Source organism: Lissotriton vulgaris, unplaced genomic scaffold (genome assembly GCF_964263255.1).
Source record: "Lissotriton vulgaris unplaced genomic scaffold, aLisVul1.2 SCAFFOLD_741, whole genome shotgun sequence".
Classification (NCBI taxonomy): Eukaryota; Metazoa; Chordata; class Amphibia; order Caudata; family Salamandridae; genus Lissotriton; species Lissotriton vulgaris.
In genome coordinates, this window is record NW_028248381.1 from 574,625 (window position 1) to 601,740 (window position 27,116).

At 51.4% G+C, this 27,116-nt stretch overlaps 1 protein-coding gene across 13 annotated transcripts in view; it reads right to left on the reverse strand.

The window, feature by feature from the left end:
- The window catches only part of DGKZ (diacylglycerol kinase zeta), a 502,570-nt gene that overhangs the window by 185,048 nt on the left and 290,406 nt on the right, over positions 1 to 27,116 (reverse strand). For all 13 annotated transcript variants that reach the window (XM_086949968.1, XM_086949967.1, XM_086949970.1 and 10 more), the window contains 8 exons: positions 23,394 to 23,472; positions 22,108 to 22,163; positions 20,642 to 20,704; positions 19,163 to 19,236; positions 17,127 to 17,238; positions 11,665 to 11,864; positions 8,188 to 8,288; positions 6,522 to 6,601 (listed from right to left, as the gene is read on the reverse strand). In XM_086949968.1, coding sequence (XP_086806094.1) covers positions 6,522 to 6,601; positions 8,188 to 8,288; positions 11,665 to 11,864; positions 17,127 to 17,238; positions 19,163 to 19,236; positions 20,642 to 20,704; positions 22,108 to 22,163; positions 23,394 to 23,472 — 765 coding nt within the window. The remainder of the gene's footprint in view (positions 1 to 6,521; positions 6,602 to 8,187; positions 8,289 to 11,664; positions 11,865 to 17,126; positions 17,239 to 19,162; positions 19,237 to 20,641; positions 20,705 to 22,107; positions 22,164 to 23,393; positions 23,473 to 27,116) is intronic.

The window sequence follows — 27,116 nt, forward strand, 5'->3', positions numbered from 1 at the left end:
CAGCCGGAGGGGGCGAGCGCCAGGGTCAGCCGGAGGGGGCGAGCGCCAGGGTCAGCCGGAGGGGGCGAGCGCCAGGGTCAGCCGGAGGGGGCGAGCGCCAGGGTCAGCCGGAGTGGGTGAGCGCCAGGGTCAGCCGGAGTGGGTGAGCGCCAGGATCAGCCGGAGAAGGTGAGCGCCAGAGTCAGTCGGAGGGGGTGAGCGCCAGGGTCAGCCGGAGGGGGTGAGCGCCAGGGTCAGCCGGAGGGGGTGAGCGCCAGGGTCAGCCGGAGGCGGTGAGCGCCAGGGTCAGCCGGAGGGGGTGAGCGCCAGGGTCAGCCGGAGAAGGTGAGCGCCAGAGTCAGCCGGAGAAGGTGAGCGCCAGAGTCAGTCGGAGGGGGTGAGCGCCAGGGTCAGCCGGAGGGGGTGAGCGCCAGCGTCAGCCGGAGGGGGTGAGCGCCAGCGTCAGCCGGAGGGGGTGAGCGCCAGGGTCAGCCAGAGGGGGTGAGCGCCAGGGTCAGCCAGAGGGGGTGAGCGCCAGGGTCAGCCAGAGGGGGTGAGCGGCAGGGTCAGCCAGAGGGGGTGAGCGCCAGGGTCAGTCAGAGGGGGTAAGCGCCAGGGTCAGCCGGAGGGGGTGAGAGCCAGGGTCAGCCAGAGGGGGTGAGAGCCAGGGTCAGCCAGAGGGGGTGAGCGCCAGGGTCAGCCAGAGGGGGTGAGCGCCAGGGTCAGCCAGAGGGGGTGAGCGCCAGGGTCAGCCAGAGGGGGTGAGCGCCAGGGTCAGCCGGAGGGGGTGAGCGCCAGGGTCAGCCGGAGGGGGTGAGCACCAGGGTCAGCCGGAGGGGGCGAGAACGCCAGGGTGGGCCGGAGGGGGCGAGAACGCCAGGGTGGGCCGGAGGGGGCGAGCGCCAGGGTGGGCCGGAGGGGGCGAGCGCCAGGGTGGGCCGGAGGGGGCGAGCGCTAGGGTGGGCCGGATGGGGCGAGCGCTAGGGTGGGCCGGAGGGGGTGAGCGCCAGGGTGGGCCGGAGGGGGTGAGTGCCAGGGTGGGGCCGGAGGGGGTGAGCGGCAGAGTCAGCCATAGGGGGTGAGCGGCAGAGTCAGCCAGAGGTCAGCCAAGTTTGTCCTTATTATTTTAGCTCAGGACAAGATGGAGACCCACCTTGACGCAGTTTACTCATTGCGCTACCAACAGGGTCGAAACGTCGACGCACAACATATGTCTGCATAACGCTCATGATCACATTTTAAACTTACCAATGGGTCCTGGAGCATATGTGCTAAAATAATAAGGACACATGACATTTTCTCCCCTCTCCTGAATGCACATTTATTTATCTTGTACACAGTCAATTTCACCAATCACCGCACGTCATCTTTTCACCATAGTCATTTATTCCCTATTGCAATTGAATTTGTAAATTGCGACAGCCTGGAATATTTGAAATCTATTTCTGAATATATTATTGAATACTATTTTTGGTGTTTGTTCTGCATTTTTTTTCCTTTTTTCTCAAATCACTGGTATGTTTGATAAGTAAGCTGTTGCTACTAACGTATTCCAAGGAATTGAACAATAACACGAGAAAACCAATTGTTTTATTTAATAATTAAATCATGCAGAGAACGGGCAGGCTGAGTGTCTGCAGCTGAAACAGTAAATACAGCGCATTCCATGCAGTTACGAGCATCATCTAATGAGGGTGGACATTTCTTTTCATGTTTTACGGGAAACAGATGCACTCAAAAGTGCTGTCTGATTTCTCAAAGTACCAGCAGTCCAGTATAAAAGAACACGTCGGGTACCATGCCAAAGGGGCATGCTCTCACAAACCAGCACTGAGAGAGGATGGTGGGAAGGTGAGGGTGAGCCTGGCATGGTGAGCGGGGGGCACTGCCAGCCTCTGCTGCCATAGTAGCTCAGACAGAGCCCAGTCACGTGCCCTCTGGATCAGATGTGCAGCGTGGGACATTTTAACTCTCTCCCCTCCCCCACATCACTTCCCTGAGATGCTCCAGTCCCAGGACTGGTTGGGTGTTGAATAAGTGGTGCCAGGGGTGGTCTACATGAAAACTATTTGAGAAGCAGAACATCCAAACACCTGCAGGGCCTTCGGATACATACACTGCGGAGCCATCCACAGCCGCGTAGCAAAGCCACCCATCTGCAGTGCCACCACAAACACTGCGGACCCACCCAGTGTCATCAAAGCTTATCCATCCGCAGTGCCACCACAAACACTGCGGACCCACCCAGTGTCCTCAAAGCATATCCATCCGCAGTGCCACCACAGACACTGCGGACCCACCCAGTGTCCTCAAAGCATATCCATCCGCAGTGCCACCACAGACACTGCGGAGCCACCCAGTGTCCTCAAAGCATATCCATCCGCAGTGCCACCACAAACACTGCGGACCCACCCAGTGTCATCAAAGCTTATCCATCCGCAGTGCCACCACAAACACTGCAGACCCACCCAGTGTCCTCAAAGCATATCCATCCGCAGTGCCACCACAGACACTGCGGACCCACCCAGTGTCCTCAAAGCATATCCATCCGCAGTGCCACCACAGACACTGCGGACCCATCCAGTGTCCTCAAAGCATATCCATCCGCAGTGCCACCACAGACACTGCGGACCCACCCAGTGTCCTCAAAGCATATCCATCCGCAGTGCCACCACAAACACTGCGGACCCACCCAGTGTCATCAAAGCTTATCCATCCGCAGTGCCACCACAGACACTGCGGAGCCACCCAGTGTCCTCAAAGCATATCCATCCGCAGTGCCACCACAAACACTGCGGACCCACCCAGTGTCATCAAAGCTTATCCATCCGCAGTGCCACCACAAACACTGCGGACCCACCCAGTGTCCTCAAAGCATATCCATCCGCAGTGCCACCACAGACACTGCGGACCCACCCAGTGTCCTCAAAGCATATCCATCCGCAGTGCCACCACAGACACTGCGGAGCCACCCAGTGTCCTCAAAGCATATCCATCCGCAGTGCCACCACAAACACTGCGGACCCACCCAGTGTCATCAAAGCTTATCCATCCGCAGTGCCACCACAAACACTGCGGACCCACCCAGTGTCATCAAAGCTTATCCATCCGCAGTGCCACCACAAACACTGCGGACCCACCCAGTGTCATCAAAGCTTATCCATCCGCAGTGCCACCACAAACACTGCGGACCCACCCAGTGTCCTCAAAGCATATCCATCCACAGTGCCACCACAGACACTGCGGACCCACCCAGTGTCCTCAAAGCATATCCATCCACAGTGCCACCACAGACACTGCGGAGCCACCCAGTGTCCTCAAAGCATATCCATCCGCAGTGCCACCACAAACACTGCGGACCCACCCAGTGTCATCAAAGCTTATCCATCCGCAGTGCCACCACAAACACTGCGGACCCACCCAGTGTCCTCAAAGCATATCCATCCGCAGTGCCACCACAGACCCTGCGGACCCACCCAGTGTCCTCAAAGCATATCCATCCGCAGTGCCACCACAGACACTGCGGACCCATCCAGTGTCCTCAAAGCATATCCATCCGCAGTGCCACCACAGACACTGCGGACCCACCCAGTGTCCTCAAAGCATATCCATCCGCAGTGCCACCACAAACACTGCGGACCCACCCAGTGTCATCAAAGCTTATCCATCCGCAGTGCCACCACAGACACTGCGGAGCCACCCAGTGTCCTCAAAGCATATCCATCCGCAGTGCCACCACAAACACTGCGGACCCACCCAGTGTCATCAAAGCTTATCCATCCGCAGTGCCACCACAAACACTGCAGACCCACCCAGTGTCCTCAAAGCATATCCATCCGCAGTGCCACCACAGACACTGCAGACCCACCCAGTGTCCTCAAAGCATATCAATCCGCAGTGCCACCACAGACACTGCGGAGCCACCCAGTGTCCTCAAAGCATATCCATCCGCAGTGCCACCACAAACACTGCGGACCCACCCAGTGTCATCAAAGCTTATCCATCCGCAGTGCCACCACAAACACTGCGGACCCACCCAGTGTCCTCAAAGCATATCCATCCGCAGTGCCACCACAGACACTGCGGACCCACCCAGTGTCCTCAAAGCATATCCATCCGCAGTGCCACCACAGACACTGCGGACCCATCCAGTGTCCTCAAAGCATATCCATCCGCAGTGCCACCACAGACACTGCGGACCCACCCAGTGTCCTCAAAGCATATCCATCCGCAGTGCCACCACAAACACTGCGGACCCACCCAGTGTCATCAAAGCTTATCCATCCGCAGTGCCACCACAAACACTGCGGACCCACCCAGTGTCATCAAAGCTTATCCATCCGCAGTGCCACCACAAACACTGCGGACCCACCCAGTGTCCTCAAAGCATATCCATCCGCAGTGCCACCACAAACACTGCGGACCCACCCAGTGTCATCAAAGCTTATCCATCCGCAGTGCCACCACAAACACTGCGGACCCACCCAGTGTCATCAAAGCTTATCCATCCGCAGTGCCACCACAAACACTGCGGACCCACCCAGTGTCCTCAAAGCATATCCATCCGCAGTGCCACCACAAACACTGCGGACCCACCCAGTGTCATCAAAGCTTATCCATCCGCAGTGCCACCACAAACACTGCGGACCCACCCAGTGTCCTCAAAGCATATCCATCCGCAGTGCCACCACAGACACTGCGGACCCATCCAGTGTCCTCAAAGCATATCCATCCGCAGTGCCACCACAGACACTGCGGACCCACCCAGTGTCCTCAAAGCATATCCATCCGCAGTGCCACCACAAACACTGCGGACCCACCCAGTGTCATCAAAGCTTATCCATCCGCAGTGCCACCACAAACACTGCGGACCCACCCAGTGTCATCAAAGCTTATCCATCCGCAGTGCCACCACAAACACTGCGGACCCACCCAGTGTCCTCAAAGCATATCCATCCGCAGTGCCACCACAAACACTGCAGACCCACCCAGTGTCATCAAAGCTTATCCATCCGCAGTGCCACCACAAACACTGCGGACCCACCCAGTGTCCTCAAAGCATATCCATCCGCAGTGCCACCACAGACACTGCGGACCCATCCAGTGTCCTCAAAGCATATCCATCCGCAGTGCCACCACAGACACTGCAGAGCCATCCACCCAGAGACCACTGCCAACACATCCATCCAGCTGCAATGAAACCTGCAGTGGTCCCATATTCAACATCCAAGCACTGCAAAGCTCCAAGCACATCCACACCCACACACACTGCAGAGACATCCACCCAGAGCGTCCACCCCTCCACATGCACAATACATCTATTCATGCACAGTCCCCCACAGGCACTGGAGAGCCATCCACTCAGACTGTGCCCCCATCCACCCAACTGCAGCGCCACACACACTGTACACTCCTCCGCCCGGAGTGCCCGCCCCATGCACTCTGATGTGACTTGTTCGCGTCACCATGGCGCAGTCTGAGGCTATTACCACAGTCCAAGCTTCTGGCAGGGCAGCCTGCCCGGTGGATGGGATGAAGGGGAGAATCCTTCTCCATTGAGCCGTGTAGAACCAGAAGCTGCTGATCACAAGATAGGCCTGTGTATGCATCAGGACAGGGTCATCTGCTTACAATCGGAGGATCTTTATCAGACTTTTACAAGAGCCGGTCTGACTGAAAATAGGAGTTACTAAAGACAAAGTACTGTATGGAGCCGAGGCTTTGAATAAATAAAAAAATGTAAACATGTTTCAGCCCCTTAGCTGAGAATTTGAGCTTTCATCAGGACACTATGACCACAATGCAAAACAAATGGAGAGTACAATTAAAATCACCAATCCAAATTTCCATTTAAGCTGTTTCACCAAACTACACATTCCTATGTACGACTCATGAGTAAAATCAAGTCTCTGGAGAGGGAAATGACAAATATCATTCAATTTGAACTAGAGGTGAAATGTGTACTGATCGAAACAAGGGTTTTTTTTCCATTGATTTCATGTGACAGACAATGATCCCCTGAACAATACTTCAATGAGCCAGACTCCCTGGAGTGGAAGGCCCCTGACAGTCATGCATGGCTATCTGTGGCACAGAGGGGTAGAGCAGATTTCAAGCAACAATCAGTGGTGCTGGCCTCTGTGCACACACAGAGGGGACCTTAGGGAATAGTTTTCACACATGAAGTGCTTTATGAGCGGCACCCCAGGATTGAAATCACGAGTGCCCAAGAGGAATCGGTGACTGAGTTTACTAAAAGGAAGAGAAGAAAAGCATTCATAATTAGGCTCCGCCCACACCCGTGAAGAGTTACTGTGAGTACCCACCTACAGGCGTACCCACCTACAGGCAAACTCAACTCCCACACACAACGTTACAACATGTTTCCATATGAGCGCAACAAGGGGTGAGAGGCAAATAGAGAACAATAGAGGGATCAGCCTAGAAGTATGGGAGAACGGTCGCCAGGGGGCGACTCATCCTGAAGTAACTTGCAGACCCCCCTGTAGTACAGCTCCACAGGGCTCAGCACAGCTACTCACCTCTTGCAGCCGCTCGATGTGGGTCCGGCACACCTCCAGGTCACTGTCCCCCGGCACCACGATGATCCCCAGGGGGACGGCTGAAATCAGAGAGCCGCAGATGAAATACAATCAGACCCCAACCACCTGCCCTTATCAAGTCACAGCAAAGAGGGTGGGGTGGGGTCATGTGAGCTATGGAACCTCACCAGACTCCCACATCATGGGGACAATGACATCTAGCTAACCCATGTGCACCCCCTCCCAGGGCTGCTAAAGTCCCCATGCTCTTCGGAGGAGGTATAGGCAGCACACAAGGGCCAGAGCACCAGGGCGGGTGTACATAATGGTGAGAACAACACAGAGCGCATGGGACAGGGAGAGAGAGGCACACAAGGGAGCGAGTCGCACATGAGGGAGAGAGCAACAGGGCGCTTGGGACGGGAGAGAGAGTAGCATACAAGGGAGAGAGCAACACAGAGCACATGGGACAGGAGAGAGAGTAGCACATGAGGGAGAGAGCAACAGAGCGCATGGGGCAGGAGAGAGAGAGTAGGAGACAAGGGAGAGAGCAACAGAGTGCATGGGACAGAAGAGAGACTAGCACACAAGGGAGAGAGCAACACAGAGCGCATGGGACAGGAGAGAGAGTAGCACATGAGGGAGAGAGCATGGGGCAGAAGAGAGAGAGCAGCACACGAGTAAAAGAGAAACACAACACATGGGACGGAAGAGAGAGTAGCACACGAGGGAGAGAGCAACACAGAGCGCATGGGACAGGAGAGAGTGTAGCACGTGAGGGAGAGAGAAACAGAGCACATGGGGGGAGAGCGAGTAACAGAGCACATGGAGTGGGAGAGAGCAGCAGCACACGAGGAAGAGAGAAACACAAAACACTTGGGGCGGGAGAGAGAGTAGCACACAAGGGAGAGAGCAACACAGAGCACATGGGACAGGAGAGAAACTAGCACATGAGGGAGAGAGCAACAGAGCACATGGGGTGGTAGAGAGAGTAACACACGAGGGAGAGAGCAACACAGAGCACATTGGATGGGAGAGAGAGTAGCACATGAGGGAGAGAGCAACAGAGCACAAGTGGCGGGAAAGAGAGCAGCACACGAGTAAGAGAGAAACAGAACACATGGGACGGAAGAGAGAGTAGCACATGAGGGAGAGAGCCACACAGAGCATGAGGGATGGGAGAGAGAGTAACGCACTAGGGAGAGAGTAACATAGAGCCTGGGGCGGGTATATTTGGCAGAGGAGAAGCACAAGAGAGGGCTGGAAATCATGTGCAGGCTTATGGAGTGCTTAACTAAAACAGAAGGAAAGAGTCAGTTCCCTGAAGTGAGCGCTGCGAGGATAGAAGTTAGTCAATTAAAAAAATGGTAAAGAGACTAAGCTCCAAGGGAGAAATAAACATACAAGGAAAGAAATCCTCTCAAATAAGCAAGCAAGAGTGAAATAAAGCCAACCAAAGGTAAGCAATAGGGGGGAGGGGGGGAGGGGCTGTAGGCTCATTAAAATTTCACAAGAGGCCTTTTGCAATCAGACAGCTTGCACTGTGTGGCCAGAGAGGCCTAAACATGCACCCAGAGTTGGGTTGTGAGGCTGGTGGCACAGCTGTGCTGCTCGGAGGCCATCTCTCGGCTACAGTTTGGGGCATGGACACGGTCTGCAGACTCACAGGCCTCCTTCAGCTTCTCCTTGTCGTAGTGCAAGGCCTCATAGTCGTGCATACTGATGCGATTCACCCGGATCCGCAGTCTCTCTGGCACTGACTGAGGGCTGTAGGGAAACAGAAGGACAGCAAACGGGCTTAGAGAGTCCTCTCGCTGCCTGGGACGAGCGGCATCCGGAGGCAGAGTCTGTAAAGGTGTTGACTGTGAGTGAGGCCGGATAGTGAGTGCTGGTCGTGTGGGGGGGTAGAAGCGCTGGCAGTGGAAGATGGAATATGAATGCTCAGAGTGGAGGATGGTGTAGAAGCGCTGGCAGTGGTGGATGGTGTAGAAGCGCTGGCAGTGGAGGATGGTGTAGAAGCGCTGGCAGTGGTGGATGGTGTAGAAGCGCTGGCAGTGGTGGATGGTGTAAAAAAGCTGGCAGTGTTTCAACCCGGCTTTCGGCTAGGGCACAGCACTGAATCGGCTATGACACAGTGGACGATGCACTAAAAAAGCTGGATCAGAACCAATCATGTCTCCTAATCCTCCTGGACATATCATCGGCATTCGATACATTCAAGCATTGACCTCTTGAAACACCGCATGGGTCCATCGGGAACAGTCCTTGACTGGTTCACTTCCTACCTCCACAACGTGTTTCAAAGAGTTAAGGTTAATCACTCACGATCGCAGACCACTCCGGTCACGTTAGGTGTCACTCAGTGCTCCTCACCCTTTGCAACCAGTTCTTGGAGCCACTAGTGGAAATTATGAGCTCATCCAACTACCATATGAATGCGAACAATACCCAACTATACTAAAAAGTCTCCTCCTCAGAAGCCATCGGCATCCTCAACACAACTCTACAGAGAACTGGCTGGCATCCAATCACCTCATACAAAAGACTCAAAAAAACGAATTCCTCCTAATCACCCCATCAAAGCAGTCACCTGTCATTGAAGATTGGTTTAAACACCTTTCAACCACCGAACTGCATTCCTTAGGCCATTGACTCAGCGAGATCATTGGGACTAATTCTCAACAAGAGCCTCAACATGTAGAGGCACATCAGTGCCGCTCACAAAGGAGCGCATCGCCAAATGAACATTCTAAGAAAACTAATACTCTTCCTCCCCCCAAAGATTTCAAGCATGCAGCGATTCCCAGGTTGGACTATGGAAGTGCAACTCCCTCTGGATTGCCCAAATCCAAACTGATACCACTAAGGGCCTTGCTCAGCGTTGCTGCAAGGCTCATCACCAGCTCAAAAAGAAACAACCTCATCCCTGATCTGAAATCCCTCAACTGGCTCCTATACGAAGCAAGAATTCAGTTAAAATTGCCTGCATGACAAAAAGCCCTCCACTTCAAACCCCCCAGGCATCTTGCTCAAAAGCTCGTACTTTCTGGCGGCTCCAGAACCTCAAGAAGCCCCAACACCCTTCTTTTGAAACCAGATTCCTCAAGAAGAAAAATTACATCTGATCCTTATCTGGGATGGCCCAGAAAATGTGGAATTCCTCGCCCCCTGAAGTCAGAATGAATCCCTCACCTTTTTCCTTCAAGAAAGAAGTCAAAGCACTCCATATGAACAAATTCCGTCCCTAGATTCCAGGACACCCTTGTTCACTCACCACACGATAGACGTCTTTGACCGGCCCCTCTTGGTTCTCATCTAACTCAGCCCGTACTCTACGCTCCCGTTTATTGACATTGCCTATTCCTATAGATTTTACTTAACCTTATGTTTGGCTTACATTGATGTTTTTCCTCTACTCCATGAGCCTTGTATAGCATTTCCTCCCTTCCCTGGTTGACACCTGTACATCGATGCGGATTCTGTTGCCATCACCGGTGCACTGGCTCCACGAAGGGTGGGAGGTGCACTGGCACTGCAGAGGTGAGAGGTGCGAAGCGGGTCAGACCCCCCCTTTCCTCTTGGACCCTACACCAACCACCTGTGGAGTCCGTCAGGGGTCCTCCCTCAGCCCTACGCTCTTCAACATCTACATGGCTCAGCTCGCCCCCATTAGAGCCTAGAGACTCAACATTGTGTCATACGCAGACGACACCCAACTACTCTTCTCCCTATCCAACAAACCCAACACCGCTAGACACAACTTTCGAGAAAGCCTGGAAGCCATTGCCAAATAGATGTAAAACAGCTGCCTACAACTAAACACCAACAAAACAGAAGTACTCATCATGGGCCCAAACCCCGATGCCTGGAACTACACCTAGTGGCCCCCCGCCCTCGGAATCCCATCCACCCCCACGGACCACGCACACAACCTGGGAATCAAGCTGGACTCACAGCTCAAAATTAACCGCCAGATCACATCCGTCTCGTCCTCCTGCTTCAACACAATCCGCCTCCTACATAAGACCTTCAATTGGATCCCCTTGAACACAGAAAGACCATCACTCACACCCTGGTCACCAGCAGACTCAACTATGGCAACGCACTCTACACCGGAATAAAGAAAAACCTCACCCGCAAACTACAGAACATCCAGAACGCCGCAGCAAGACGGGTCCTCAACCTGCCAAGACACTGCCACATCTTCCAGCACCTGCGCACACTCCACTGGCTCCCCATCGAAGCTAGAGTCACCTTCAAGATGCTCACCCACGCACACAAGGCCCTCCACAACACCAGTCCAGCATACCTGAACAGCCGACTCAAATTCCACGCACTCCAGAGAACCCTACGATCAGTCCAGCTCTCCTACGCTGTGGTCCCCCGCACCAGACAGGCAAGATCAGGACGCCGCTCCTTCTGTGCGGCCAGAGCCTGGAACGACCTTCCACTCCATCTCAGACAGATAACATCGCTACCCATCTTCACAGGAAACCTAAAAACCTGGCTCTCCGACACACCCCCTCCTTGATGGACTTGAACCTGCACCCACCCCCAGCGCCTCGAGACCCTTATGCACGAGTAGTCACACTTAAAAAACGCCTGATTGATTGGAGGATGGAGCTGGACTAGCTTCATGGAGGGATTAGGAGCCCTGCTTCATGGGAAGATGTAGGTGCTCTGGCCGTCCAGAGGATACAGGTGTACTGGCTCCAGGGACTTGGTTAAAGTGCTGGTTCCCAGGAGGACGTAGGAGCATCAGCTCAGGGGTGTAGGCAGTAGGGTGTGGAAGTGCCGGCTCACAGGAGTATGTTTGTGTTCTGCCTCCGGGGAGGGGGTGGAAGTGCCGCCTCACAGGAGTATGTTCGTGTTCTGCCTCCGGGGAGGGTTTGGAAGTGCCGGCTCACAGGTGTATGTTCGTGTTCTGCCTCCGGGGAGAGGTGGAAGTGCTGGCTCACAGGAGTATGTTCGTGTTCTGCCTCCGGGGTGGAAGTGCCGGCTCACAGGAGTATGCTTGTGTTCTGGGGGCGGGGGGCTGGCTCAAGGGAGTATTTAACTATACTAGCTGCAGGAAGAATGTAGTTACACTGGACCGGGTTGATGTAGGTGCACACAACCTTGCCAGGTACCCCACTGCCCTTACTTGCTTGTCTGTGGGAGTGACGTGCGCCGCTTGCCCTTCTGCACCATATTGGCCTGGTTCCGAAGGCTGATTCGCACCACGGATGGGGCCAGCTTACAGGGCTCCCCGTCCACCTGCACTGGTATGGGCTTGTTGGTGATCAGGAGCACCTGCCGACACTGGTGTAACCGCTCCCCATGGCCTCCCACCTGCAGAGCAGCCTGTGGAGAGAAATATGAGCTTTGTTACAGGCAAATCTAAAAAACAAGCCAACATATAGCAAATCCGTAAACAGGGCAATGCATGAGCCATCTAGTCATGTAACTGGCAGGCAACACCAGCAGGAGGAATGCATAGGCCAAGCATCAGAGGCCACACACAGGTGGGCCAACCAGCAGGGGCCACACATGTACCAGGCAGCCAGAACCATGTGCCAACCAGAGCCAGCCAGCTAGCCGGGGTCACAAGCCAGCCAAAGTCGGCCAGCCAGAACCACGCACCAGCCAGACCCAGCCAGCCAGCCAGCCAGCCGGGGCCACGTACCCGAGAGCCAGCCAGCAGGGGTCATGTGCCAGCCAGAGCCAGCCAGCCGGGGCCACTCGCCAGCGAGTCTGGGCCATATCCCAGCTAGAGCTAGCCAGCCGTGGTCAAGCACCTGCCAGAGCTAGCCAGCCGGGGCCACGCGCCAGCCAGAGCTAGCCAGCCGGGGCCACGCGCCAGCCAGAGCCAGCCAGTCGGAGCCACGCGCCAGCCAGAGCCAGCCAGCCGGGGCCACGCGCCAGCCAGAGCCAGCCAGCCGGGGCCACGCGCCAGCCAGAGCCAGCCAGCCGGTGCCACGTGCCAGCCAGAGCCAACCAGCGGGTGCCATTTGCCAGCTAGAGCCAACCAGCGGGTGCCATTTGCCAGCTAGAGCCAACCAGCTGGTGCCACGCGCCAGCTAGAGCCAACCAGCTGGTGCCACGCGCCAGCTAGAGCCAACCAGCCGGGGCCACGCGCCAGCTAGAGCCAATCAGCTTGTGCCACGCACCAGCTAGAGCCAGCCAGCCGGGGCCACGTGCCAGCTAGAGCCAGCCAGCCAGCCAGCCCACTAGAGTTAGGCAGCTGGAGCCAGCATCACGTGCCAGCTAGAGCCAACCAGCCGAGGCCACCAGCCAGCCAGCTAGAGCCAGCCAGGCAGCCAGCTAGCCAGCCTGCCCGCTAGTGCTAGGCAGCTAGAGCCAGCCAGCCAACAAGAGGGAACAATCAGAGAGTAAAAATCCAGGTCTTTAGCTGTTTTTTAAACGCCGTTCACTCGTTACTGACCATAGCTCAACCAGAAAGCTATATCAAGTATGCGCGCCTCAGAGGGAAAAAGATCTACCTCCTATTTTTGCTCGCCTGGCCAGAGGGACCTCAGCAGGATGACCACAAGATGATTGTAGAGTTCTAAGGAGAGAATAAAATGTAACCCTATAGGACACATACTCTGGCCAACACCGACAGAGAGCTCTGTGCATAAGTGTCAGCATTTTAAACAGGATCCTTTTCCTGGCCAGTAACCAATGTAAATTGATCAAATGGATCGTCATTGACACTCGTCTGGGAAGATGGAGCACCAGATGGGTCGCTGCATTCTGGACCTTGTGCAATTTTTGCAGCAGATATTGAGGAAGGTTTGCATACGGAGCATTGGCATAGTCCAGTCTGGACACGACCAGGGCCAGAGGCACACGAGCCCTAACAGGTAAAGCGAGAAATCATACAAATCCTTTGGCCATACGCATCAGACCAAAACAAGTGCCAACCACTGTGTTAATCTGAGCTTGGAGGGTCAGCTGCTGGTCGATCTTGACACCCAAGTTCTTTATTACTTCAGCTTGGAGGGGTCTCAACCGGCCAGTGAGCTTGTAAATTCAAGGTGAAATTGTAGCCAAAGCAAAGAACCTCTGTCTTATCCGGGTTGCACTTAAGTTGATTAAGACTCATCCAGTGGCCCCTCAGTGCAGGCCTTTTGTGAGTAGGTGGGTGGGACCCTGAGCGCCTCCATGCCTCTTCCATACGGCTTTGGCCACGGCCATATTGTGTCTACTGCGTCGATGGAGGGCCCGGCCCCCCGACATAGGAATTATGTCTGGCAGCTGTGATCCAAACAGCCTCCTACGTAAGGATCATATACAAGTTACAGGACCAATCAGACCTCTTCCTAGAGCCATGGCCACCTTACTTACGCACCGAGGCGCCGGTTACAGATTCGCCAGCAGGCGGCACTGGGTGACAGAATACAAGAAACAACATCCGCTTCAAACACCTTCTTCACCCCCCCACCCACCTCACTTTTTCTCTCCTTGTTTCTTATTTGTTCCCTTCTCTTCCCATCTTTTCACCTCCCTCTCTATTTTTCACTTTTACCCCTTGTCTCCCTCACAACCCCACTAGTATCTTTCCACAGATTTCATGATTATTATTTCTTATTTATCATTCTTATTCTTCTTATTATTCGTTCTGCCTCCATTCCCTCCCCCTCCCTCTGGTTCAGCCACAGTGTCGTAGCTCTCGCATACAGTTGTCGTACTTCCGCCAGGGTTTCAAGACCTCATGGTTTCCTTCTCGAAACACCTCATTTTTGTCTTTTTTTGGCTCTTTTCCTCTACAGTGAGCGAGGGACGACAATAACGGACACTCGCCCCAACAAACATTGGGGAGACGGTAGGGAATAGAGCCCGTGCCAGAGTAGTGCAGTAGGCATACGCATCTAGGAAAGGTAGGAACAGACATACCACTACCCCCGTCCGTCCCTCACCCTCCCCCTTAATCCCTAAACCGCATAAAGCTTGCATTGCATGGTTATAATCTGTAGGAACTAAACATCAACCCCATGGGGTCACAGCCAATGCGGTCTCATGTTGGCGATGACCGCGTGAATATACTCCCTTCTTTTGTATGTGCTATCCACCTCTTCTCTATTCTTTATGCTGGTTTGTTTGATTATTGCATAAAGAATTCCAACACAGAGACTCATCCGCTGAAAGGCTGCAGAGAGGCACAGCTTGATGGCATCTCGATTCAGTGTTTCATCTTTTCAAAGTGAGAAGAGTACCCGAGTGTCATTGGCCTAGCCCACTATTTTGGCCCCGAAGGACTCAACCAAAATGGCCAGAGGGGCCAGGTAGATGTTAAACAACCAAGGGCTAAGGGCCGAGACCTGGGGTACTCCCACAAGACAATACTCCTGAAGGAGGAAGAAGGAGGCATCAAAACTTCTTGGTATCAGTCCTCCAGAAAGGATCTCAGCCAGTCTAGCACTGAACCCTGGATGCCAATCCCACAGAGGTGGGCACGCAGGGTGGAATGTGGCACCGCATTAAGGGTGGCCGAATGATCTAACAAGAGTCGGACTACCTCGCCCCCTGCATCTAGGGTATGTGTGAGCTCCTAAAATCCCTCTAGAAGGGCCATTTCAATGCGACATTAAGGCCTGAACCCATTCTGGCTGAGCTCAAGGGGCTTGTTGGACTGTCAGTAACTGGAGAGCGGACGATTCACCAACTTCTCAGCAATTCTTGATGCGCCCGGTAACAGGGAAGTTGGCCTGTAATTGCTGAGGATGTTAGGATCAGTGTTGATTTTTTTTTAAAAAGCGGCAGAATCTTAGCCTGCTTCAGACAGAGGGAACAATCCCAGAGATCTATTGATAAGAGAGTTTAGAACTGGGTTAGTGACACCCACTCCCTTCACTCACTCAGATGGAGGACAGGGATCAGCAAGAGATCCGATCTTAAATGGAGTGCCGCGAGCCTCGACTCCTGCCGGAATAGGGTCAACGCAGGAAAAAGCGCAACAGATATAGAAGGGGAGACAGAGGTCAATAGAGTTCATTACTCCAAGATGACTTTGAAATTCCGTAATTTTGTTTTGAAAAAAGGCCGCCAGTGGCTCACATCGTAAGGCCGACAAATCTCCATTGTGGTGGCAAACGGAGGGACAAGGAACTTTTTGACAATCTTAAAAATGTCAGTGGGCTTATTCTCTGCCTTATCAATCTGGTCTTCATGAAAGGTTTGTTTTCTTGGTCAAATTAATCAGATTGGAATCGTTTTGGAGAGCACATTTGATTTCATGCTGTCCTCTAAACTGTAATGGCAGTTCCAAGCTCGTTCTGCTTTCTTACAGATTTCTTGGCCGGTCTAAGACCTTCATTAAACCAGGTACAAGAGGGCTTCACCCTACCAGCTGGGCGGCTGGAGGAGCGGGAAGCAGCAGTCCTGTCGCAGAGTGAACCCAGTTATCAGAAGCAACAGTGTCTGCCTCAAGTGGACCAGAGAGAGGGAGTCTTGTATTGTCTATGGCAGTGACCAGACTGGCCTAAGGGATGTTCGAGAAAAGACACAGCTTTGAGGTGTGAACGTGAATTTTTCAAAATCCCTGCTTGCTCGCACCCCACCCAAAGTGAATTAAATTGTGGTCTGTCCATGGAAGAGGAAGGGGATTTGATATGCTTAATTTAGTGTTGGGGAAAAAAAAAACAGTCAGTGGAGCCCACACCAGCCTGCTATCCAGATGGGTCCATGGGCCAGCCGGCCAGAAAGCCAATGGGGCCCATGGATACATTGCCCGCCGGCCAGCCAGCAGGGCCCACGCACTGCCCAGCCAGCCAAAGGGGCCAACGCATATGCCGGCCGGCTAGACAGCCAAAGGGGCCCATGCACAGGGCTGGCCAGCCAGCCAGCCAGCCAGCGGAGCCCACGCACAGGCCAACTGGCCAGTCAATGGGGCCCACGCACAGGCCAGCTGGCCAGCCAACCAACAAGTGGGACCCGTGCACGGGCTGGCCGGCTAGCCAGCCAGCCTGGTTCGCACATGGGCCAGCCAGCAGGGCCCATTCACAGGCCGGCCAGCCAGCCAACCAGCCAGTCAGTCAGCGGGGTCCACGCACGTGCCAGCCAGCCAGCGGGGCTCACGCACGTGCTGGCCAGCCAGAGGGGTCCACACGCCAGCCAGCCAGCGAAGCCCACATACAGGCCAGCCAGCGAAGCCCACGTACGGGCCAGCCTGCGGAGCCCACGTATGGACCAGCCAGCGGAGCCCACATATGGGCCAGCCAGCGGAGCCCACGTACGGGCAAGCCAGCGAAGCCCACGTACGGGCAAGCCAGCAAAGCCCACGTACGGGCCAGCCAGCGGAGCCCACATACATGCTAGTCATTAGGTGTCAAGCAAGCGCTGACTCCAGCAACTCATAACTTAAAAGACAGGAATGAACACTTAGGAGTGGTCCGAAGGGCATGTTCCACACCTTGGCCTCACTTTGACCAAATGCCTCATTACCTAATCAGTATCACACTGTATCTCTTTAGGATCAGCCGCTGGCTAAGCCCTCAGATGTGTTCAACCCTGGACGTGGTCTTTGCAGGTGAGAGAGGCATTTTTCCTGCCATGGATATAAGCGACACATTAGGTACGTGCATTAATACAACCCCTCCCCCCCTCTTATGCTTCAACACCTACCAGAGAGGCCATGGTGAAGCCAATGACTTCGATGCAGCCGTCATCATGCCGCTGAGGTTCAAAGTCGTGGTGCTCGCCCGGGTTCCCCCATGGCATTGTGCCCGCACAGTACCTGCATAACAAAGGAAGCATAGTTTATTCATAAACATAGTAGCAGAGTCCCTGTCTAAAGGCATCTGCATCCAAGAGAGCACAGAACCTGCATAAAGATAATGTAGGCATAAATAACAGAGCACAGCACCACCACAAAGAATAAAGGCAGAGCATCGCCAAAGGAATACAACACAGTAATGGGATAACGACTGCACCGTACCAGCCGCTGCTGCAGAAAAACCTGTACACTGTGTCCAAATTGCAATAAAGAGGATAATGTATGTAGAATCGGAGACAACAAGAGGCAGGAAGAGTATACTGGACACTGAGGGACCAGGATCCCTTTTGGATTGATTCAACTGGACAGTGAGGGGTCTGGGATCCCTTGGGGATTAGGTAAGCCGGGCACTGATTGGCTGCGAAACCCATGAGATTGGTATAATGGACACTCAATGGGGTGCGATCCTTTGGGTTGCTGGTATATTAGACAAAGCGGAATTGGGTACGTTGGACACTGGTTAGCATCCCTTTAGGATAGGGTATGCTGGAAAACTATGAGAGCGAGATCCCTTTCAAATTGGTTATGCTGGACACTGAGGTGCTGGGATTCCATTGAGACTGGGTATACCAGACATTGAGGGCATGGGATCCCTTTGGGGCTTGATATATGAAACATTGATGGAGCGGGATCCCTCTGTGGCTGGGTATACCAGACATTGAGGGTGAGGGATCCCTTTGGGGCTGGATATGCCAGACATTGTTGGAGTGGGATCCCTTTGGTGCCGGGTATACCAGACATTGATGGAGCAGGATCCCTTTGGGGCTTGATATATGAAACATTGATGGAGCGGGATCCCTCTGTGGCTGGGTATACCAGACATTGAGGGAGTGGGGTCCCTTTGGGGCTGGGTAAACCAGACATTTATGGAGCGGGATCCCTTTGGGGCTTGATATACGGAACATTGAGGGAGCGGGATCCCTCTGTGGCTGGGTATACCAGACATTGAGAGAGTGGGATCCTTCACGGTTGAGTATACTGAACATTAAGGGTGTGGGATCCCTACGTGCCTGGGTATATGGATATTGAGTGGGTTGGATCCCTTTAGGGTTGGGTGTACTGGACATTCACTGCGGTGCCATCAATCCTCGTACACACAACACACACTCGAGGCAGCACGCCACAAAGACAAACCCAATCAGCACTACTCCACTAAACACCACCACCCATCACACAGTACAAAAACATGCCACAACAGACACATCTTCTCCTGTGCCTTCGCAACACCATCTCACATCAATTCCCAGACATAAGATCCATTCTCTTAAGGCACACACCATTTTAAGCAAAGCACACACATGTAAGGTGGACACAACACCCGTGCCCCTGAAGCCACTCCACACGACTGTCAAAACCCATCATCCAGTATGCAGTGACACTTTGCCACAGCACACACATGGTGGAGATACACAACCACTACAAGATATGCAACACCTTATGCCATCTGGCACAGTCTACTGCACTCACATGTACACAAAGAATTCCCTCTTCTGGGGTGCTCTGCATGTGCACACAACAGGTATGACTATATCTCTCACACCCTTCCTACTCATACCAAATATATGTGTGCTGGTTGTGCATGCAGGTTGTTCAATCAAGACTATATCCTCGTACTTTCTCATCAACAGTAATGATTTGGTTGCCTGGCCTGTATTGCTGCTGGGTGCTGTGCTGTTTCTGGAGCATTGGAATGAGGTACTAGTTGACATCCAAAATTGCTCGCAAAAGTAAAACATGTACCTTTCAGACAAACTACATAGAAAATGATGCGTTAACATGTAACGCTTGGCCCAGTTTTTGTTTGGGGGTGTATGGGGTCTCCTGGAGACAGATTGCGAAACTTGGCCCACTCTGTTTTGAGCGCCTTGCCCACCGATGCTCTTACCGGGGGATGTTGAGGAACACGATGCATTGAAGCTTCAGTTCCTGAATCTTGGAGGTCAGGTCTGTCCCGTCGCACTAACACGCAGAGGAAAAAGAAGCATTAATGCATCTGACGTCACTTTAAAGATCCAGGATCTGCATAACCCCACAACCCTCCTTCCTTAACCCCACGCGGAGACTAGCAAAAGAACTATCTCAAACATGCCACTCGCGCAGAGGACTCCAGCACCCCCAGGATGTAGAAGGAACAGCAAGGGTTTATGTGAGGTGGAGTCCTGCCGGGTCTCAGACTTTAAAAATTGGTCTCTATTGTGTGCTTAATTTTCCAGCCAAAACTTAGATCGATTTCTCAACAAATGTAAAAACTCTTAAGGTAATCCATGGTAGGGATGCGGTCCTTGGTTACAGTTCACTTGCTTCATTTCATTCATTCGCTAACGGTCCTTGCTTTCACATATACTGCATTTCTTTAGCTTGTTTGTCACATATGTGCCATTTTAGTTTTGATTTTATAGGAAAGTCAGTAAAGGAGTTACAGAGCTGTTGAAATAAAGGAAAACAAAATGGTTTGTTTACAGATTGAGGGTGTGTATGGTTTAAAGTATGTAAAGTGTGTGTATGGAGTGTGATGTGGAGTATGTGTCTGATGTGGAGTTGTTGTGTGGTGTATGAGAGTGAGAGAGATGGAGAAGGAAGAAGGGAAAGTGACACAAGGAACTCCAAGCAGGAGGACAGAATGACTAGACAGACATGTAGAGGAGGCGTGTCAGCGGTGCAGATGAGGGAGGGGCGTGTCAGCGGTGCAGATGAGGAAGGGGCGTGTCAGCGGTGCAGATGAGGAAGGGGCGTGTCAGAGGTGCAAATGAGAGAGTTCAGAAAGCTGTGGGAAGAAATATGGCATAAGTGTCTGACAGTGAGAGTGCAAGGAAAGTTATGTGAAGGGAAAAACAAGAGTGAATGAGACACCCAAACAACAACTACTCCTGCCAAAGGCCTTACTAATGTCAAATTCAGTCTCATATATTCAGAATTAGTTAGATATAATCCTTAATAATGATTTTTCTGTGATTAATTAGAAAATAAGCATGCGCAAACCTCAAAGGTGTGGATTGTTTAAGGCGCGCAGTGGTAGTTGGGCGGAATGTATGGATGTAACAAAAGAAAACTCAGACACATCCCAGATGCTGGTCCTGGGCCAGCAGGACAGGAGTTTAGGGCGCATATTTCAAACCTGGCCCCTAATCGCAGAGCCCTCGCCTTTGGGGAAGGATCTCAGGTTATGCGTCTTTGGGCACGTCCATATTCGAGCATTGCCCCCTTATTTCATCCCATTTAGAGCACCGACAGGTAGAATTTTGGGTGGGAGAAGAACTAACGCTAAGAATAGCCCCCGCCTTCCCAACTCCTACCGGCTGCAGCCTCCCTTCCACCCCCTCCCCACACACTCCTACCTCCAGCAGCCAGGGCAGGCTCTACTTACCACCACTTTGATGTGCTTGGCCAGGTCTCTGGAGCTCCCCGTTAGGAAGTCGGAGAAGGCTGTCTGCAGGGGACCGAGGATGCAGGTGGTGCACCATCACCAGCAGGAGTAGAGCAAAGAAGGGCAGGTGGAGAGAGAAAGAGGAGGGAAATGTCAGAAACAGGTTCAGACTTCTTGCGCCTAAATCATGGTTGTCCTCGGGAGACCCCCCTACCCATAAGTGTCTCGTCACTAGTTGAAGCAGCTGCACAGCGACACCCCTAGGCCAGAGAACAGCTGTACATATTCCCTCTCCAACATCAATGGAACAAAAAGAGCTGCACCTACCTACTCTACAGGACAAAGAGCTACAACTGTCCACTCTACAGGGCCAAGAGTTGTGCCCACTTTCACCGACGGGCTCTGCAGGGCTAGGAACTGTACCCACCACTCTACAGGGCCAAGAGCTGCACATACCCACTCTACAAGGCCAATAGTTGCACCTACCCTCTCTACAGAGCTAAGGAGCTGTACCCACCCATTCTACAGGGCTAAGAGCTGTTCCCACCACTCTATAGAGCTAAGTGATGTACCCACCTACTTACATGGCCAGGACCTGCACCCACCCACTCTACGAGGCCAAGACCTGCACCTACCCACTCTACAGTGCTAAAAGCTGCACCCACCCACTCTACAGGGCAGAAAGCTGCATATACCTACCCTAGAGGGCCAAGAGATGTGCTTTCCCACTCTATGAGTCTAATGGTTGCAGCTCCCCACTCTACAGGGCCAAGAGCTGTACCCAGCCACTCTACAGTGTCACAAGGGGTACTCACCAACTCTACAAGACTAACGGTTTCAACAACCTACTCTACAGGACTGAGCGCTCCACAGACCAACTCACTAACATCGATGTAATAAAAAAAAGATCTGCTACTACTTCATTCCCATTAGATCAAATTCAGCACCCGCCAACCCTGTAATGCCGTGATCTACCCCTACCCACTGCACATAAACCAGAACAGAAGCGCTCACTAAACATCATAGTTCCAATGTAAGAATTACACCAACTCCTCTCTAGCACCAAGACCGAAAGCAGAACTGAAACATCTCCAATAACCTAGACCAAGAACTACACATTCCAGCTTCTAAACACCAAGAAGAGACCCGTCTAATCACTCTGCAACACAAAGAGCAAAATGGCACCAACCACTATCAAACAGAGCATGACAAGAGCTGCAGCACCCACTATCAAGCGGCAGATTACAGGAGCTGCATAACCTGCTCCCCTTAACCTAGCATAGGAGCAGCACCCAACCTCTCCCCAGCACTAAAAACCAGGCCTGCATCTGCTCCCTTCCCCTCCTCAAGGAGCAGGAATACCCCTGCCCTATCACAGATTCTATAAGCACTGGCCGCACTCCCAAATACTGCATAACAAACGCTGCACACCCCTCCCCAACACCCAGAACCAGAGCTTCACATACCCCAGCATAAAACATTTTATTCCGAAACCGGCTGTTGAACTTCTCAGGATTGGCTTCTGTGGGAAGAACATCAGCAAAGTGAAAACATGAATGTACAGTTAAGAGGGAAGAAGAGATTATCAAAAGCAGCAAAAGAAGGGAAGAAGGACCGAATAGGGAAGAAAATATAGGTATACACAGCATAGCAAAATTAGGAGACAAATATTTGGCATAATTCAATGCATTCACAATTCTTTTCCCCCCCTCCAATAAACTCCACCTATCCCCATCACTCCTGTCAGATCTACCCTTTTCGAATCTGTCCATCAACTCCACCCTTCACCCGACACGTTTATCTCAACCCTCTCTATGTTTACAGTTAACTGCGCCCTTCCGCCTCTCTGCAATCGACTCAGTCCTTCCCATCCACGCGATACACAATAGAAACTTCAGACCGTGCAGAATTGTGCAGCTCGATTGCTTCTACATACCCACCACAGAGAATCTGCACGAGCCTCTGTAGCATCTCTACATTGGCTTCCTATTGCAGAGCGGATCCTGTTCAAATCCCTTTGCATCACCCATAAGATTATGTCTTCTGAGGGTCCACCCATTCTACAGTCCATTATTTCCCCGTACTATCCCAGTAGAGCGCTGCGCTCAGAAAACAAACGGACGGCAATAGTCCCCAGAATATACTGGTCTAGGAGTGGGGGCAGACGATTTTCCTACATTGCCACCAAGAGATGGAACGATCTTCCAAATCACATTCGGCTAGAGGAAGACCACCTGTCTTTCCGCAGACAGCTGAAAACGTTCTTGTTCCCGTCCATCTAAAGACACTCACTGGATAGGTTTGGTTCCTAGCGCTGGGAGGCCTTCGGGTAGCCATGCACTTTATAAGTGCCATTTTCATTTCATTTCATTTCATGCCTTCTGTCAACTCAATGCAGTGTTCCGACGGCCCGCACAGGATCCAAGGGCCCGCTAAAGATCTAGGCGTCCATCTTAGATGGTAAGTCACCATCTCAGTATACAGTGGTGTCTCCGTGGGGATCCACTCTGTGGGGAACCAGGTCAGAGTGCAGCCAAGAGTCCAATGGATGAGGTGTGGGGCAGGCTACGGAACACTGGGGACAGAGTGAGGCCCAGTACATAAGGCCAGGAGGTGTCATCATAAAGCATTTGCTTGGGGTGGATAAGATATTCTTCCAGATGGTTGCAGTGTCGCATTCTAAGAGGTCCGAGCTTCACTGCCCTGTTCTACCTCCACTGACAAGACCCAACTGAAAGTGTGATTGACGTACCTCGAGATTCGTGGAACTCCAGCGTAACTCGGGCATCAAATCCAAGACTGAAGTAGTTATTGAAGACATCGAGTGGGAGCTGAGGAGGAACATAGGGAGGATCAATACAGGAGCCATCCAAGTCTGCTGCTTTCTCCTCTCATACCGTCCTATCCCTCATCTTGCATACGTGACCCACATCTCATTCCATCCCCACAAAGCATAAACACAACAGGAGATCTAACTAACAGGAGGCCGACCACAGAAAAGTCTGGAGCAGAATCTGAATCCAAAAAAGGATACCCTACCTGAACAGAAAATACAACTAATGGAAAAACACCCTACCATAGAAAAATAGACAAAGAGAGAAGAAAAGATAGAGAGAAAAGGTAATCCTATCAGAGAAGAACTTTCAACTCTGTTAAGGCACCCTAATGAAGGAAAAATATGCAATCAATGGAAGGAAAACTTCCTACAAAAGACTAACAGGAATAGCAAAGATACTCTACCATAGAAATAACAACAACCAAAGAAACCCCAAACAAACATCTCACAACCAAATGAAGAGTGCTCTGCAACAGGTAAAACACAAATGAAAACAACTCTCCACCCAAAAACAAAAACTTGCAGTCTAGGGACCAACTTACTTCAACATCTGGGAAACACTTGTACAGAAGAACTCAAGATGATCTGCCACAGAGACAAAATAACACCCAAGCAAAAAACACAGCCACAACAAAGAGCCTAGATTCAGCAGACTTTCAGATGTGCCTACAAGCAAAAGTAGTACGTTCAACCGTAGAGTAGGACCTACAAGCAAAACACACACCCTAGATCACAAATAAAAACAAGAACACCCTAATATCAGTTCAAGTTCAAAGAAACTTTATTTCGGTCAATATGACCTTAAAAGTACAGAGTCCAAAAAACAATCATGTCATGTCTTAAAAATTACATCGAGGCATAAAAACAACAATTTGAAACACTTTTAAAATCACTATACACATGATTATAAAGTTTGGATACCTTTGAACATTGAAAAAAATATAATTTTGGGTTTTGTTAATAGACGGAGAATGCATATTTTTTTACAGAAAGTGCATAGTGCAATAAATAAATGAATAAATTAGATAAAAAAGGGGATTCATTAAAAAGTAGGCCCATAGGTAAAAACTGTGAGCTTATCCACAGGGGGGGGAATATACTAGGTTACAATAATAACATTTCTATTTACCTAGATCAGATCCATCACATCTTTGGATGATTTAAAATAAAACCTTCTGGTGCACCACAGAGAACAGGAATCCGGCAACTGAATAGACAATAGGGATGCTGAGGTCATGCTTCAGTATCTTTAACACCTCAAGGCAATGCCTACTGCCAATGTTCCTGCAAATCTGAACCAGCCAACCGTTCCGAGCTTTATTGTACCCGGTGCAACTAAAAAAAAGACATGGAGCACTGATTCTTCTGGGTGATCACATGCCGGGCAATGTACCGCTTGCTGATCTCGCCACTTTGTTGTAAAACAGCGGAGCGGGAGAACCCAAAACCTGAATTGTAAATAGAGCTTTCTTGCCGCTACCGGTTTAATAAGATCAAACACCATCTCAAGGCAAAAGGTGTCCTTTATTTCTAAGAAAGATAAAGTTAATTTACCTGTTTTAGAACATGAATGAAGTGTCGCCATTCCGTACTTTTCATAGTGAACCTTCATTTGTTTCCTTGATATTAAAGGACAGGCTAACTGAGGTTCCGCCCTGCAATCTCCCAAGACCATATTTGTTAACAAATATTTAATATGGGCAAAGCAAGAAACTTTAACAGCACCCCGTGTCATCATAACTTCAGACAATTCCTCCCTATTAGATACATGTTCGGGAGTAGTCCACGAGCAACGCCTGTACATTAAATGTTTAAGGCTTGACACTTCTGCAATCGCCATCAATCCCATGTCTAGTCGAAGCGGAATTAACGGGGTGCCATGAGCTAACCTGAACAACTGTCTAAGATATTGGTTCTCCACCTGTGATAAGGTCTCAAGCTGAAGATGACCCCATAACTCTGCGCCGTATAATGCGCCAGCTCGAGCCTGGGCCTTATAGATTTCTAATGCCGGACTGACCGCTCTCTTACTGGACCTACTAAAAAACCTTCATGATGCCACCTGTCGATTGGGCTAGTTTCAACGCCGACTTCGTAATGTGGGCCCCCCCAATCCATGGTTTCAGTGATTGTAATGCCCAAGCAAATAAAAGATGAAACTCTTTCAAGGGGTTTACCGTTTAATAAAGGCATTGGGCGTGTACTCTTTGGGCTATTAAACGCCATAAACTTGGTTTTCTGTAGATTTATTTCTAAACCTCTTTCCCTACAGAATAACTCAAATTTATCTAAAACCCTTTGTATCCCCATGGGTGATTTAGCTACCAAAAGAGTGTCATCAGCAAACATCATTGCTGAAATTCTACGGGAGGCTAACTTTGGGGCATCTAGGGCTTTTTCGGTTAGCAAGGAATCAATCAAACCATTAATGTAAAAGCTGATAAGGTTGGCGCGAGCACACAACCCTGGCGTACGCCACTTTTGATGGGTATGGGTGCAGTGAGTTCACCATCCCTACCATATCTAATTTACGCATAGTTATCTTCGAGGAGTCGTTTAATAAGTTGAATTGGGTACATCGGAACCCCCCCTCTCACATAGGACTGACCACAATTTTTCCCTTGGCACCAGATCAAATGCTGACCTCAGGTCTACAAATATTAAGTAGAGACTGCCCCCCCCTGCAGGCAGACGGTCTTCCAGTACAACAGTAGCAACCTTAGTACTTGGTCCAGGGTCGACAACCTTTCCCTGAACCCCGCCTGTAGGGGGGACAGTACCCCCTTTTCTTCCATCCAGGATTGTAGCCTGAGGAGCAAGACTCGTGCAAATATTTTTGGGGCAATATCAATTAAACTAATGGGTCTCTAATTAATTGGTAGGAGAGGAGAACCTTTTTTTGAAAATCGGGATTATTCCCGCACCAAGCCAACTGGAAGGAATCTTCATGCCCTTCATTATGGCATTGAAAAGTACCCAGAAATACAGGGTCCAGATAGATGGCTCACTCCTAAAGAGATCCCCAGGGATCTTATCCATTCCTAGAGCTTTACCCGGTATTATTTTTGCCAATGCGCCCTCTATTTCCCTTAAACTTATACTTGTGCTCATGCTAATATCGGGGTAAAAATTCAGGTCCCCTCTTCATCCAGGTTCGGTTCAACCGTTCTTTTGGGGCTAGAAAAACCTGAATTTACAGCGCCCCAAAGTGTCCTCATGCCTCTATCCCCTAGGGTAATTTTCAGTATATCCCAATTATCCATTTCCCACCTTGTTTGGCTTCTTGAACAGCCTCTTTATAAGCCTTTCTTGTGATTTGTATTTGTGGGCGATGGTTAGCTTAAAGAGATCCTACTAATGCCCTTTTGGCCCTACGACAGTGAGTGTTGTACCAGGGGTGGATGGCGTCCGGCCCGGCCTGATGGTTTTGTTGCGATAGAAGAAGTTCAATATAACTTCTCCTAGATTAGCATAATTAGACTTGACCCCCTCAAAGTCTAGACCGTCTCTGCTCTGGTTGTATAAGTGGGACACCTCTACAAACACAGGAATTAAAGCGTCGTATAAACTACTCAAGTTTTCCTGCGATTGGTGAAAATCAGTCCATCGCACTCTCCTCCTGCTGTTCAAAACAGTCAA